The following is a 14,861-nucleotide window of genomic DNA, read 5'->3' as shown; positions in this document are numbered from 1 at the left end:
CTATAAAACAATAGGCCCATTATTTGAATGTCTGCCACTGACAAACACTCCAACAGTCTGACCTTTTCCATTACCTGATGTACTTACTTGCACTGCTGCGTATCATCATTATGGTCTGATTTTCTCAGGTAATTTTACTTCCACCTGTGCAGGTTTTTCAGAGGTCAGGAGAAAAGGCCAAGAGGCCATTGATTTTAAGCAGTTAACTTGAGATCCATCCCCAGTCAAACTCAAACACAAAGTATCATGTCCCTAAAAAGTAGTGTGCATTCAGTAAAGCTCTTGACAGAAATATTATCTTCATTGGCAGGTACAGTAGTAGGCCTATCCTACAAACAAAGAGATACTGCAATGGCCTTAACCATTTTCCGGGATACACCCAATGATTTATATAAACACTAGATTGACAGGGGGGCTGTTTTTGAAGCCACCACGCCTCCATCTTGGCACTCCCCCACCATCGTAAAAGATAATATTTTGGAAGGTATAGAAAAGCATTTATTAATGTCTACATTTGTTTTTTCCATGTTTATTTTATTACAGATACCTTAATGCATACTTTTAAATTATATTATGTGAGCTCAAGATAAACATTTAAAATTAAACTGGTAGCTTCAAAGACTCTCATTTGCCAATACATAGCATCAGCAATCCTGAGGTGCGTTCAGGTCACTTGAATGTTTGCTACGTTGCGGAACAGTTTACACTAAATGACACGTTTCCCCTAAACACTCTTGTACATTCTTGACCAGACTTTCAGGTATGTTGCCCCTGTTTGGTGGGTGTGGCTTGAAGCAATGAGTTAAGTATTTAAAGGGCTGTAATGCTGACGGCATTACCCAACCTCCCTGTTTTTACTGGTCTTTCAGTACAGCACGTCTTCTGTTCAATTTAACATAACATACTGTACAAATCCCAGGGTTTACAGCTCGATCACAGACAGCATATGTGTGCAAAATGGTATGCAGCATCATCTGGATATTTGTGCAGCAAAAGTTAAACCTTCACCTTCTATGGCCATTTCTGTCAAGCCGTCAACACATACAATTTGTTGCATATGTTCTATAAATCCAATGTATGTACCACAGAACGTGCTGCAACTGCCTTTGCAGTGCTGCAAGGAAAACACAGAGTTCCATTGGAAATTAATGTACTTCTGTACCAGAAGTGCAAAAGCACTGTCGGTGTGATGAAGGCATTATACATCATTGATACGCCACAACTGAGGTGCGGTCAGTTTGCTTGAACATTTGCTACATTGTGGAACGATTTGTACTGAACAGCATGTTTCTCAAAACGTTCTTGAACAAACTTTGTGGTATGTTTGGTGGGCGTGGCTAGGTGTTGCTTGAATCAATGAGTGACGTATTTAAAGGGCAATTGGTGCTTTCAAGACAACTGGTGCTGCGTTCAAAACAACTGGGAACTTTGAAAAAAGCAAGCTCCGACTGGGAAAAATCTATTTTAACTCCAGCCTCTTTCTAGAGTAATGATCTCAGAGTCATGTCGGAAAGTCGGAGCTCTAGAAAGATGGCAGATTTTCCGACTTGGAATTCCGAGTTGGATGACCGTTCAAAACAAATTTTCCCAGTCGTAGCTTGTTTTTTTGCCACTTGTTTTGAACGCACTGAAATCGGAACTCAGATATTTCTCGAGGTTGAGTTCCCACTTGTTTTGAACGCAGCAAGTGGCCAATGCATGCTGATGGCGTTTCCCAACCCACAAACATTTGACAATTTATTCCAAAACCCAACCCCAAATTTCAACTGGTCGTTCAGTACAGCACCATTTCAGTTATATTGAACGATCCAGAACGTAAAAACGCACTGAACGTAGCCCTATATACTAGAGGGGTGTATTCACTATGAACCAAACTGAACAAAACGGGGAGGGACGTACCTGCATTTGGCCAACAGAAACTATTGTAAACTTGCAAAAGGCAAATGTTTGGACTTTGGACGAATGATTACACACCCCAGGGTGTATTCATTATTCGGATCCAGTTGTTGCAAAACACTTTGCAACTGAAACCGTTTACTCCAAACGGAAACATTTTGAAACGAAAACGAGAGTTTCTATTGGACAAATGCAAGTCCTTCTCTGTTTCGCTTGCTTCCGTTTGGTTCCTAGAGTAAACGGTTTCGGTTACGAAACGTTTTACAACGGAATCCGATTAATAAATACACCCCAGAATCCATGACGATGACTAACCACGGAAAGGCAGTATGACATCACCAACCCTGCCTTTACTTGCCAGGAATCATTTGCTAGTTGTTGTTACTCACACAAAGGGAGGCTGCTTCGAGTACTGTGTAATTTCATCAAAGGAACAAAAACTACTATAGATCGCTCAGTTATTTGCAATCGAGGAGAAATCCAAAACAATTGTGTCCGAGTTTCAGTCTGAAACGATGTCTTTCATCCCAGGACAACCAGTTACTGCTGTTGTGGTAAGTTTTGGAACAGGCTACTTACTCTTCATTCAATAGGTACGGCATCCATTGTCCAGGTCTAAAATCAGTGCCGAGATGCGAACTATAAATAGGTAAAGTATTTATTCCAAAAATGTAGACTAACATTACTGGTTACAAAAGTGAATTTAGCATTGTGGTCATGCGTGCTTGCTTACTCTTGGCTATGTAACTGTACCCTCGTCAAAATGGTTACATTGTAGCAGCAAAGTTCCTATGAAACGTTGCTGTTCTAATCAAACCTACAGTATCTTCTGTTTACTCCTTTCTGTTGTTTTCATTTCATTTAAGTCATTTAGCAGACGCTCAACGTTAGCTTCTGTATCCAGATAGATAACAGTATAGGAGCACTTCATTTAATGGGTTATGAAGTTACTTGTATTTCATTTTCACATGATGAGAAATCTTTCCCCCCTAAAATACATGTATGTAGTTAGCTAATATTACACTGTGCGGCCTTGCCAACGTAAGAGTATAACTTTAGACCGTCCCCTCGCCCATACCCGGGCGCGAACCAGGGACCCTCTACATTAAGGCTAGCAGCTAGCATTATTATCCAACTTGTTTGCTATGCTGCATGCATGGAAGTGAAGTGTTTCAGAGAAGGGTGTCACCCACCTACCTACCTGAGACTGCTTGCATAACGTTAGCTTACTCTATTGACACAGCCATTGAAGTGACATGGTCAATACTCTGTAATTCATGAAGGCCATGCCGCTCAACACACTGTTCATTACTAATATCCAGCTAGAAATATGAGTCATTAAGTAATTGCCTAGTGACAATGGGTTGATATTTCCATTAATACGGAGATCCTGGTGGTCAGCCGGCATTATACCGGCATTATACAATTCCATGAGTGTTTCAATGTTCTCATCACCAAGAACTTCAGATCCACTGAATGATGGTTAAACATATTGACCACTGAGTGCAGGGGTTTTAAGAACTTCTGACCACTGACACTGAGGCTCCTCTTATTCACCATCACACAGACTTGCTTTGTGCTGTAAAGAGCAGTGAGCTGGATGTGCCAGAATCCTCCATCTGTTTTATTGAGAGGGCAGCTGTCTGAGGACCATGAGGACCGCTAGACTGAGAAAATATCTGTCTCCAGTCAGTTGGTGGCAAAGAGTTTCTCTTTAAGTCAGTCACTCAACATAACACACGACATGGCGATGATCTTTGTCCCTTCAGGGAACTAGTCTATTCATAACCCTAGTGTTCTGAACAATTCCACAGTAACATAATGATGCCGATACTCAGATTTTTCACTTTGGTTATTTGTTTGCCAATCATTTTAATCTCAATGACTACTTTTAACAATTTCCACAAACATGTAGAAAAACACATTCACTTGAACAGTGCAGATGCAACATGGTTTGTGCTGTCATTCTGTTACTGAACTTTGGTTACCAAACCATGGAGATGCCCTTCTGCATTCTTAAAGGAAGCTCTGTGCATGATGTGGGGGACTCGGCACTCAATGTTACATTATATGTAAGTCATCACCTCATTCTAAATATTGTGGCTAGTTATGCTACTGGAACTATTGGTAGTAATTTACCACATTTTTATAACCTGTTGCAATGGTGGGATGAGAATGCGAACAGAGACTTGTTGAAGTTATGAGTTCTTTCCTCTCCCAGCTCCACTTTCAACTTTCATGTGCTTTACAGCAACGAATTGAAATCTGCAAACTTCGCCAGGGTGAACATTTGATCCTGGGTTTCAGCATTGGAGGGGGAATAGACCAAGACCCTGGTCAGAACCCCTTCTCTGAAGACAAGTCCGACAAGGTACGAGTAAAGCACATGGAAATACTCTCCCTATCAGTTCTTAGTGAGCTCTGCTCTGGCAAAACTCTTAACATCAACAGTAAACTAAGGTATTAGAGAGACAGGCCTGAACACATCAACTCTAGCCTCAGGTAGCTACTGGAGTAACACTGCAGACCCAGATAGCTGATCGCATACAAGGCATGGCTGGATTACTTAAACAGTGACATTTTATAGTTTGGATTTATCATCAAACCAGTCTATAATGAATTGACATTAGGTAATACGTTTTGTATGTAGATGCACAGATGTTGGACTTTCATATGTATTTCTCTTTTGCTGTATTGATGTTTTTCTGCATGATCACAGGGCATCTATGTGACACGGGTGACACCAGGGGGACCAGCAGAAGTTGCGGGCTTGATGATGGGAGACAAAGTAATGCAGGTATGCTATTTTTACATTAATTGCTTCAGAAATGCATGTTTCAAACTTTTGACCCGATAAACATTTAATTTGACCTTGATGCATTTCCACAAGGTGGCACCATTTACTCAATATCACTAGGGATGATATACACTACAAAGTTATGTGGACACTTGCTGGTCGAACATCTCATTCCAAAATCATGGGCATTAATATGGAGTTGGTCCTCCCTTTGCTGCTATACCAGCCTCCACTCTTCTGGGAAGGCTTTCCACTAGATGTTGGAACATTGCTGCGGGGACTTCTATTCAGCCACGAGCATTAGTTAAGTCAGGCATTGATGTTGGGTGATTATGCCTGGCTTGCAGTCTGCGTTCCAATTCATACCAATGAGTTCAGGGCTCTGTGCAGGCCAGTCAAGTTCTTCCACACTGATCTCGACAAACCATGTATGTATGGGCCTCGCTTTGTTCACGGGACCATTGTCACGCTGAAACAGGAAAGGGCCTTCCCCAAACTGTTGCCACAAAGTTGGAAGCACAGAATAGTCTAGAATGTCACTGTAGCATTAAGATTTCCCTTCTTCAAACCATGAAAAACAACCCCAGACCCTTATTCCTCGTCCACCAAACTTTACAGTTGGCACTAGGCATTGGGGCAGGTAGCTTTCTTCTGGCATCCGCCAAATTCAGATTAGTCCGTCGGCCTGCCAGATGTTGAAGCGTGATTATCACTCCAGAGAACGAGCTTCCACTGCTCCAGAGTCCAATGGCAGCGAGCTTTACACCACTCCAGCCGACGGCTTGGCATTGCACATGGTCTTAGGCTTGTGTGCGGCTGCTTCGCCACGGAAACCCATTTCATGAAGCTCCTAAACAGAAAGCTTAAAGATCATGTAGGTTTTCTGAGTGTGAGATGTTATTGGTCCCAGATTTCAGTCTGTTTCAAGAGGAAATTCAGTTTAATACTCTGTAGTGAGTGTTGCAACCGAGGACTGTCTATTTTAATGGGCTACAGCACTAGGGGGTCCCGTTCTGTGAGTTTGTGTGGCCTACCACTTTGCGGCAGAGCCATTGTTACTCCTAGACGTTTTCACTTCACAATAAGAGCACTTGCAGTTGACTGGGGCAGCTTTAGCAGGGCAGAAATTTGACAAGCTGACTTATTGGAAAGGTGGCATCCTATGACGGTGCCACGTTGAAAGTTACTGAGCTCTCCAGAAAGGCCATTCTACTGCCAATGTTTGTCAAGGGGAGATGTGCTAGATTTTATACACTTGTCAGCAACGGGTATGGCTGAAATTGCAGAATCCACTAATTTGAAGGGGTGTCCATGTACTTTTCTATATATAGTGTATATGCCAATTAGCAGACGCGCTTATCCAAAGCAACTTTAGTCATGCGTGCATACATTTCATGTATGGATTCGAACCCACAATGATGGCGTTGCAAGCACCATGTTCTACCAAAGCGAGTCTGCATGATGGTGAATAAGAGGAGTGTCAGTGGTCAGAAGTTCTTAAAAACACTGCACTCAGTGGTCAGTATTGGTAACCATAATTCAGTGGATCAGAAGTTCTTGGTGATGAGAACATGGAAACACTCATGAAACTATTCACTGTATACCAATATTCCACTTACATCGCAACAAGAATATATAATACTGTAATGACAAACTATTGTAGGAAGACTTAACATTGTTGATATGTCTCCACCAGGTAAATGGATGGGATATGACCATGGTGACACACGACCAGGCACGCAAACGGCTGACGAAGAAGAATGAAGACATTGTGCGGCTACTGGTGACCAGGAAATCGCTGGAGCAGGCTGTCAGACATTCTATGATGTAATGACTCCAACGCAAGTCCTTTAGTGCAGACAGAGTTTGCTATCAGACGTGAGACAATGCCAGTGACCGAGAGCATAGTATTTCAAATCTTTTATCACATATTGTAAGTTTGGGGTGAATTCCACATCAATTCTGTCAATTCAGGAGATGTAATGAAATTGAAAAGTGCAATTTGTTTTATGAAGGATTCCTGAGTTGAATTGAAAAGGAATTGATTATGGCTGTACTCACATATTCCCAAACAGGGTACACTCCATTTATACCATGTCTCTACAATTCATCAGTATGATTCTAGTTATTGGGATCATTAACGCCTTTAACTAGCTGACTTGTGTATTACTTTTTCGGTTATTAGTACATTTCATGATCTCAGTCATGATTTGATTTACTCTACATGTTATATCTATGTTTTCGAGTCCATGTCTGTACAAGCCAAAAGAAAACATTTTTTTAAAACTATAGACTAATTAATGTAACTGTCATGTGGTGTAACTTCCACATATTTTGCATGAGCAGTTTTGTAGTGGGGATAGAGGTTGTTATATGCAAACATATGTGTACAAAGCACATATGGTAATTTCCAGCATTAATCTGCAACACTAATTTGTATGTCTTCCATAGAGGTGACCTCTTTATATGTCATCTGGAAAATGTATGAATATTCATCATCAGGCTTGGATGATATATTTTTGAATCTTTATTTTGGTATCATCCATATTGTGCATCTACCAAAGTAACAAGCACAGCTGAACTGCATACTTTATATTTCATTTTACAATATTGTACTTCATGTCTACCAAATACTGTAATATTCATTTGAGGATTTTAGTTTTGTATGTCGTGCAGGAAAACAGTTACTTCTCAACCATCTGGATATAGTTCATCTGGTGTTGCATCCTTGACTTGAAATCAAGATTAGGGTATAGTCAACCTTTTTATAAGTGCCTTTTTTCTCACGTTTAAATAGAGAAAGTGGCATGTTGGATTGTTTATTAGGTCACTTGCTGGTTGATCTTAGACAGCTAGTTGCACACTGGAATAGTTTGGGCCAAGGTTGATGGATCTAATGAATTGAGAGAGATGTTTGATACACAACAGTCTTAAATGAAACTCTAGTGTTTGTACCACTAAATCGTGATGGTGCGAAATAGTGTTTTTTGTATTCAAGCCCCTTTCCATTCCTATTGTTCAATGATATGTACGCTTTATCACTGCCTCAGCCGTACAATAAACAGCAAGGCCTCACTGATTTGATCCAATCTTCTCAGTTCCTATTCAAATGGATCAAAGCTAAAGTAATGTTGTAATGCATATTCCAATGGTACCTAATATACTGTACATACATCCTAGTATGTTCTACTAATTTAGTATTTGATATGGCTTTGTTTTTGTTAGAATTTTATTTATTTATTTGGAGATTATAATTATATATAAACTAGGTGGTTTGAGCCCTGAATGCTGATTGGCTGACCGCTCTGGTATATCAGACCATATTCCACAGGTATGACAAAACATGTATTTTCATACTCTAATTATGTTGGTAGCCAGTTTATAATAGCAATAAGGCACCTTGGGGGTTTGAGGTACATCAGCAATATACCACGGCTAAGGGCGGTGTCCAGGCACTCCGCGTTGCGCATAAGAACAGCCCTTAGCCGTGGTTTATTGGCCATATACCACACCCCCTCAGGCCTTATTGCTTAAATATCAATGGCAGAGTGACACATCTAACTCCACACCCAACTTTTAAAATAATTAACACTTCAAAAGACTGACCAACCTTTTGGTAAATGTAGCCTTATATGAACATTTTCTATGAGGTCGATTTCTATCTACATGTCAACTGTTAAACTATCTATTTAATTTGTTCTCCATAGGTACTCAGGGTATATGAGGAAAACCTTTGAATTTACCATTTTGGCATATGATTGTATACTTTATACTTCGAATGTTCTTTAACATAAATCAAAATCAACTGAAAGAATGCATCCTTTTTTGGTATTATGTGTTTGTCAGGCACTTTGCAAAATTGACTTGTCACCGAGCGGTGACATTCTCTGACAAAACAGGGAATATGTGGTTCTGTGACATGAGCAGGGATAATATTTTCTCTGTGTGCAGTGTATGTTGGAAGAAGTAGCCTAGGCCAAGACAAGCTAATTTTATGAAAAAATGAATGATGAAAAGCAGCTGTTCTTCACAGATCCACAGCTGCTAATTAAATGGTGGTTGTTAGCATTAGAAAGATGGGGGGAAGGTGTGGATTTGAGAAGCTGTTGGAGCATCCTGGTGTGTGTGGGCAGTTGCACAGCTTACCATCACCCTGTCATTAACCATTGTCTGAAGCATATTAATCAATAGAAATACAGATGTGGGTATATATGAGATACAGTATTTCCATAGGTTGACTTTTATTATTGACATTGATAGATTAGATATTGCATCATACTGTATTTGGTCCAATTGTCTTGATCTTTGGCCTTTATCACCACCATTGGCTTTAGATATCTTCATGTTACCAACTTGAAAGTAATCAGATGACATTTCAAAGCAGGGAATCTATTACATGACCTTTCCCTGTGCACTCAGGCATTTTATATGAGCAGTTTCTCCACTTTCATCTCTTAATATTGCCACTCGTCTAAAAACAAACACTCCTCTTTTAACTCTTTTAGCAGAGTTTTAAGAATAGCAGCACATTCCTGAATCAATTTATCACATCAGCTTTTATCCAATTCAGCATATTTTTATTCATGGCTGTCATTATCAAAGAAATACATGGCACAGTTTTTAACTTACTAATAATATTGCTAATGTCATACCCACATGGGTTATGCTGTTCCCAGAATCAGGGGAAGGGGGGCTGATCGATTCAGTGTGAGGCTTAGCTAAAATCCCCTTTGAGAAATAATTGATGAAGTGTGTATGTGTATCTGTGTGTGCTTTCTCAGTATGAGAGAGTGAGTCTGTTGACATGAAGACATCAGTAAGAGTATTGTTTGTCTCATAGGGACTTAGCTACATACATTATTTTGTTTCCATTCCACTTGCCTAAACACTACCCAGGGAGATATTACATGGGGCTACAGTGAATGTGGTTGAGGACACATTTTCCACAAAAAAATCACACCAGTAATCCATTAGAACGGTCTGTGTTCTCACTAATACGATCCAATCGTGCCATATTGTCCACAATATTATCACATTGCTTGTTGCTCGGTAACTGAATTTATAATGAGAGAACCACCTCCATCTCAATAAATAACAATACTACAGTGCTGTATACAGTACTACCCATCCTAATAATATGCAGAGTAGTTGTTGTTCATGTTGAGGTAATCAGTTCATTGAATTAGAAACTCAAACCAAAACGATGCCAAAACAATAACCTCCAAATATTACTATTACTATACATTTCAGTGTTGTGATCCCCAAATCCTAGCAAAATGCATAGTGCATAATATTGAAAAGGTATTGTTGGATATTATTAATCCAAATCAGACAGGTTTTGAACATGGACAATACATTGGAGATAATATAAGACAAGTACTGTAAACAATAGAACACTATGAAAATATGGTATTCATAGCTGACTTTTGATAATGTACAACTGGAATTTATATATGCATGTCTGGATTATTACAATTTTGGAGAATATCTTATACAATGGGATAAAGTTATGCATATTAACCCCAGGTGTAAAATAATAAATAATGGCTACTCCTCAGAAAGTATTAAATTGTCAAGAGTTGTTTGATAGGGTTCAAGTCCGGTCTCTGGCTGGGCCACTCAAGGACATTGAGACTTGTCCTGAAGCCACTCCTGTGTTGTATTGGCTGCATGCTTAGGGTCATTGTCCTTTTGATTGGTGAACCTTCGTCCCGGTCTGAGGTCCTGGGCTCTATGGAACAAGTTTTCATTAAGGATCTCTCTGTACTTTGCTCCGTTCATCTTTCCCTTGATCCTGACTAGTATCCCAGTTCCTGCCGCTGAAAAACACCCCAAAATCCAACTTTGATGTAATGTTCTTAAAACAAGTCAAAATGAGGCTCAGTAGTGTGTGTGGCCTCCACGTGCCTGTATGACCTCCCTACAACGCCTGGGGCATGCTCCTGATGAGGTGGCGGATGGTCTCCTGAAGGATCTCCTCCCAGACCTGGACTAAAGCATCCGCCAACTCCTGGACAGTCTGTGGTGTAACGTGGCGTTGGTGGATGGAGTGAGACATGATGTCCCAGATGTGCTCAATTGGATTCAGGTCTGGGGAACGGGCGGGCCAGTCCATAGCATCAATGCCTTCCACTTGCAGGAACTGCTGACACTCCAGCCACATGAGGTCTAGCATTGTCTTGCATTAGGAGGAACCCAGGGCCAACCGCACCAGCATATGGTCTCACAAGGGGTCGGAGGATCTCATCTTGGTACCTAATGGCAGTCAGGCTACCTCTGTCGAGCACATGGAGGGCTGTGCGGCCCCCCAAAGAAATGCCACCCCACACCATGACTGACCCACCGCCAAACCGGTCATGGTGAAGGATGTTGCAGGCAGCAGAACGTTCTCCACGGCGTCTCCAGACTGTCACGTCTGTCACATGCTCAGTGTGAACCTGCTTTCATCTGTGAAGAGCACAGGTCGCCAGTGGCGAATTTGCCAATCTTGGTGTTCTCTGGCAAATGAAAAACGTCCTGCACGGTGTTGGGCTGTAAGCACAACCCCCACCTGTGGACGTCGGGCCCTCATACCACCCTCATGGAGTCTGTTTCTGACCGTTTGAGCAGGCACATGCACATTTGTGGCCTGCTGGAGGTCATTTTGCAGGGCTCTGGCAGTGCTCCTCCTTCTCCTCCTTGCACAAAGGCGGGGGAGCGGTCCTGCTGCTGGGTTGTTGCCCTCCTACGTCCTCCTCCACATCTCCTGATGTACTGGCCTGTCTCCTGGTAGCGCCTCCATGCTCTGGACGCTACGGTGACAGACACAGCAAACCTTCTTGCCACAGCTCGCATTGATGTGCCATCCTGGATGAGCTGCACTACCTGAGCCACTTGTGTGGGTTGTAGACTCCTTCTCATGCGACCGCCAGCATTCAAAAGTGACCAAAACATCAGCCAGGAAGCATAGGAACTGAGAAGTGGTCTGTGGTCCCCACCTGCAGAACCACTCCTTTTTGGGGGTGTCTTGCTAACTGCCTATACTTTCCACCTGTTGTCTATTCCATTTGCACAACAGCATGTGAAATTTATTGTCAATCAGTGTTGCTTCCTAAGTGGACAGTTTGATTTCACAGAAGTGTGATTGACTTGGAGTTACATTGTGTTGTTTAAGTGTTCCCTTTATTTTTTTGTGCAGTGTATATGAGGGATTGGAAATGATGCAGAAAATTACATTGATAGAAGCCTATCTATCTGCAATATTAAAGCTGATCTACCTCCTAAAAATATATATTACTATTGTGAAAGTATTCATACAGATATTCTACTAATAATTCTACTATAATGCTAACTAATCAACTGGCCTCTTGTCAATATCAATTTCCGTTGGCTTTGAGAAGGCAAAATATAGTATTGAAGACCTTAAAGGGAAATTTCACAATGTGAATTTAACCAATTAGTAGGCAATGGCTACTCATAATTGGTTGAAATCACATGAAGCACACCAGATGATGATGCGGTGGAAAAACATATCTTCCTCTATCTTTTTGACTACAAAACATAGAAACGTGCCATTTTCACATTTGTTGATGTTGGGGTAGTGCTGGAGATGATGAATATGAATTAGAACATATTTGACATTTCCCTTTAATTACTTTTTTGTTATCTGCCTTCATTTTAATCGGCTCAAATCAACCATTTCACACTTGAGGAAAACACATTGATTTAATTAAGAAATCAGATTTCAATTAAGACAATGAAGCCATCATCTATTACACATACTATCCTGCAAATGATGTGTTACTTTCTTCAGGGAAGTGTATAATTATCTGGCTAAATGTGGATCATACACGGGCCACACCTCCCACACTGAGGCAGGGTAATTGTGTTTCCATAGTGATGCAATCTGCTTCCATCACTTTGGAGACACCAGATTGGAATCATGTGATCATGGAACCATAGCTTCCAATCTCTGCTTCTTCTGAGGGAAAATGATTTTCAAGCCATTCCTTATGATGATGGTTTACCACTTAGTTAAGAAAGTGAAATAATGCAGCGCACAATGTATTCATAGCTGTTGGTCAATTCCAGTCTTCACCATTTGAGTGGGAAAAAAACCTAGATTAAGAGCATTGCTCATACTCACTCAGTACTAGGGATTAGGAAATACATTACATCGTGATTAAACAGAAGCACACAATTTGGAGGGTTTAAGTGGAAGATGTCCAAATATTGCCTTTAACAACTCTCTTGGCTTGAACTTTGTCTCTCATTAGGAAAAATATAGCATACTATTGGAGATCAGATGGTATTCACGTGTCTACGCCTGATTTATTTCTGAGGCCACCTGGGACAGTTTGGTTAACCTTTTGTTAAAAACAATGTAAAATTCACCTATTTTCTATTGTTTTCTACCTGGGGCGGCAAGTAGCCTAGTGGTTAGAGCGTTGGACTAGTAACCGCAAGATCGAATCCTCGAGCTGACAAGGTAAAAATCTGCAGTTATGCCCCTGAACAAGGCAGTTAACCCACTGTTCCTAGGCCGGCATTGAAAATAAGAATTTGTTCTTACAGTTTTTTCCAATCGCTAACACACTAAAATGACCTGCACAGCACAATTATTTAAACTGACAAACAGAGAGCAAAACCTCTTCTCAAGTCTCCAATAGTCTGAACACATTTTCTGCTTTACACACATTTTGCAATTTAAAAAGGGCACTTTTTAAATGCACTGCACACGGTTCTCTGCACAAGACACACCAATCTGACATAGCCACATGTTTGCCATTTCAAAATGACACTACATGAGCTAATTGGCCAATACATGTGCCAACTGGCCAAACACCTCAATGGTTAAATGTTACCACTTCAATCAGGAAGTAAGCACTATGAAAAGACCACAGGTGAGCACCTTTTGTTTTACAACAAAAATGGAAGCCGTTGCAGAGAGAGGAAGAGGGAGGGGGAGAATGACAGGGGGAGGAAGAGTGAGAGGTAGGGGTAGAGCTGGTAGAGGAGTTCATGGCCAAAGAAGACAACAACCACCATTTCTTGTGCAATACCTCCCAACATACTCACCATTTCTGAACTCCATAGAAGAGCTATTTTCGGCACGGCGGTGGAAGGTATACGACCGGCAGCCCTTTGTGCGCAGGCCTCTTGTGCAGGCTATGAAAGAGGCATGTGATGAGATTGATGTGGGTGCGATTCAGGCACGAGGCGTGGTGGTCAGACCCAGCTGTGCAGCAAGATGCTGCCTAATTATTTTTCTTGCCTCTTTTTTTCTATATATTTTTCCTGCACATTTTTTTCTGAAAGTTTCTTCTTCAGTTTACTTTTTTTTGGTGAGCATATCTTTGTTCAGTCCAATGTAAATATATCTGCTGTGCATATGTTGCACTGACTTGTTTGGTGAAAAATAAAAAATAAAATGTTTCAACAGCATGTGTGTGTATCTGCAAATATTTCTGTGCATCTGAAAATGTTTATACAATATGAACTATTTTAGTATTATGTCAAAGCATACTAAAGATGAGAGTGCTTTTCATTATGCCCAACAGTGTGTAGTTGGTTAGACAAAAATCTGGTAATATGAATGAAGTGTGTGCCATTTCGTGCAAACATTTGATTTTGATAATGCTATATGTAGTTTTGGTTGCAGTGCTTCATTTTGCAGGATATATGAGGTATTTTGCAGTTTGGGTGTGTGGTTTTGTGAATTGTGTTAAGTATTTTGATAAAACCAGTCTAGTTTTGCAAAATTGTATTTTAGCAATTGGGAAAAACTGTAACTGACTTGCCTAGTTAAATAAAGGTACAAAATTAAATAAACAGGACTGAGTATTGCATGACCTCACCCACATTACAGCTCCAATACTAAGCATTATTTTACTACTTTGGAGAATTTAATTGTGTTATATCAGTGAAAATACTTATGTCAATGGCATGCTGATGAGGAGCCAATGCATTCTGAACATGGAGTTCTTTGTAGCCCCCTGTAAAATTCTAGAATATCCACATTGAAGTAATGATTGTATACACAGAGGGCCTAAAACAATATGTGTGGGCAGGAGTGTGGGTAGTCAGGAGTTAAAGGTTATACATATATACAACATGTTTCCCTTTAGCTGCTAAGGCCAGACCCTGAGCAGGTGCTGGAAGGCCGGTTGTCATGGAAATAAGAGCAGCA

The 14,861-nt window shown here is 40.8% G+C and overlaps 1 protein-coding gene across 2 annotated transcripts; it reads left to right on the top strand.

The window, feature by feature from the left end:
- The first annotated feature begins 2,172 nt into the window (after positions 1–2,172).
- On the top strand, positions 2,173–7,772 carry LOC118375109 (tax1-binding protein 3). 2 transcript variants are annotated; one of them, XM_035761604.2, is made up of 4 exons: positions 2,173–2,450; positions 4,148–4,267; positions 4,616–4,693; positions 6,390–7,772. In XM_035761604.2, the coding sequence occupies exons 1-4, from the start codon at positions 2,412–2,414 to the stop codon at positions 6,522–6,524; spliced, it is 372 nt and encodes a 123-aa protein (XP_035617497.1). In that variant the 5' UTR covers positions 2,173–2,411; the 3' UTR covers positions 6,525–7,772. The 2 variants fall into 2 exon arrangements, with proteins under 2 accessions (XP_035617497.1, XP_035617496.1); XM_035761603.2 differs by lacking the exon at positions 2,173–2,450 and adding an exon at positions 2,475–3,968.
- The last annotated feature ends 7,089 nt before the right edge of the window (positions 7,773–14,861 follow it).

Source organism: Oncorhynchus keta, chromosome 22 (genome assembly GCF_023373465.1).
Source record: "Oncorhynchus keta strain PuntledgeMale-10-30-2019 chromosome 22, Oket_V2, whole genome shotgun sequence".
NCBI classification, from domain to species: Eukaryota; Metazoa; Chordata; class Actinopteri; order Salmoniformes; family Salmonidae; genus Oncorhynchus; species Oncorhynchus keta.
Note: the sequence above shows the minus strand (reverse complement) of the source record. Positions and strands in the feature narration are given on the sequence as shown.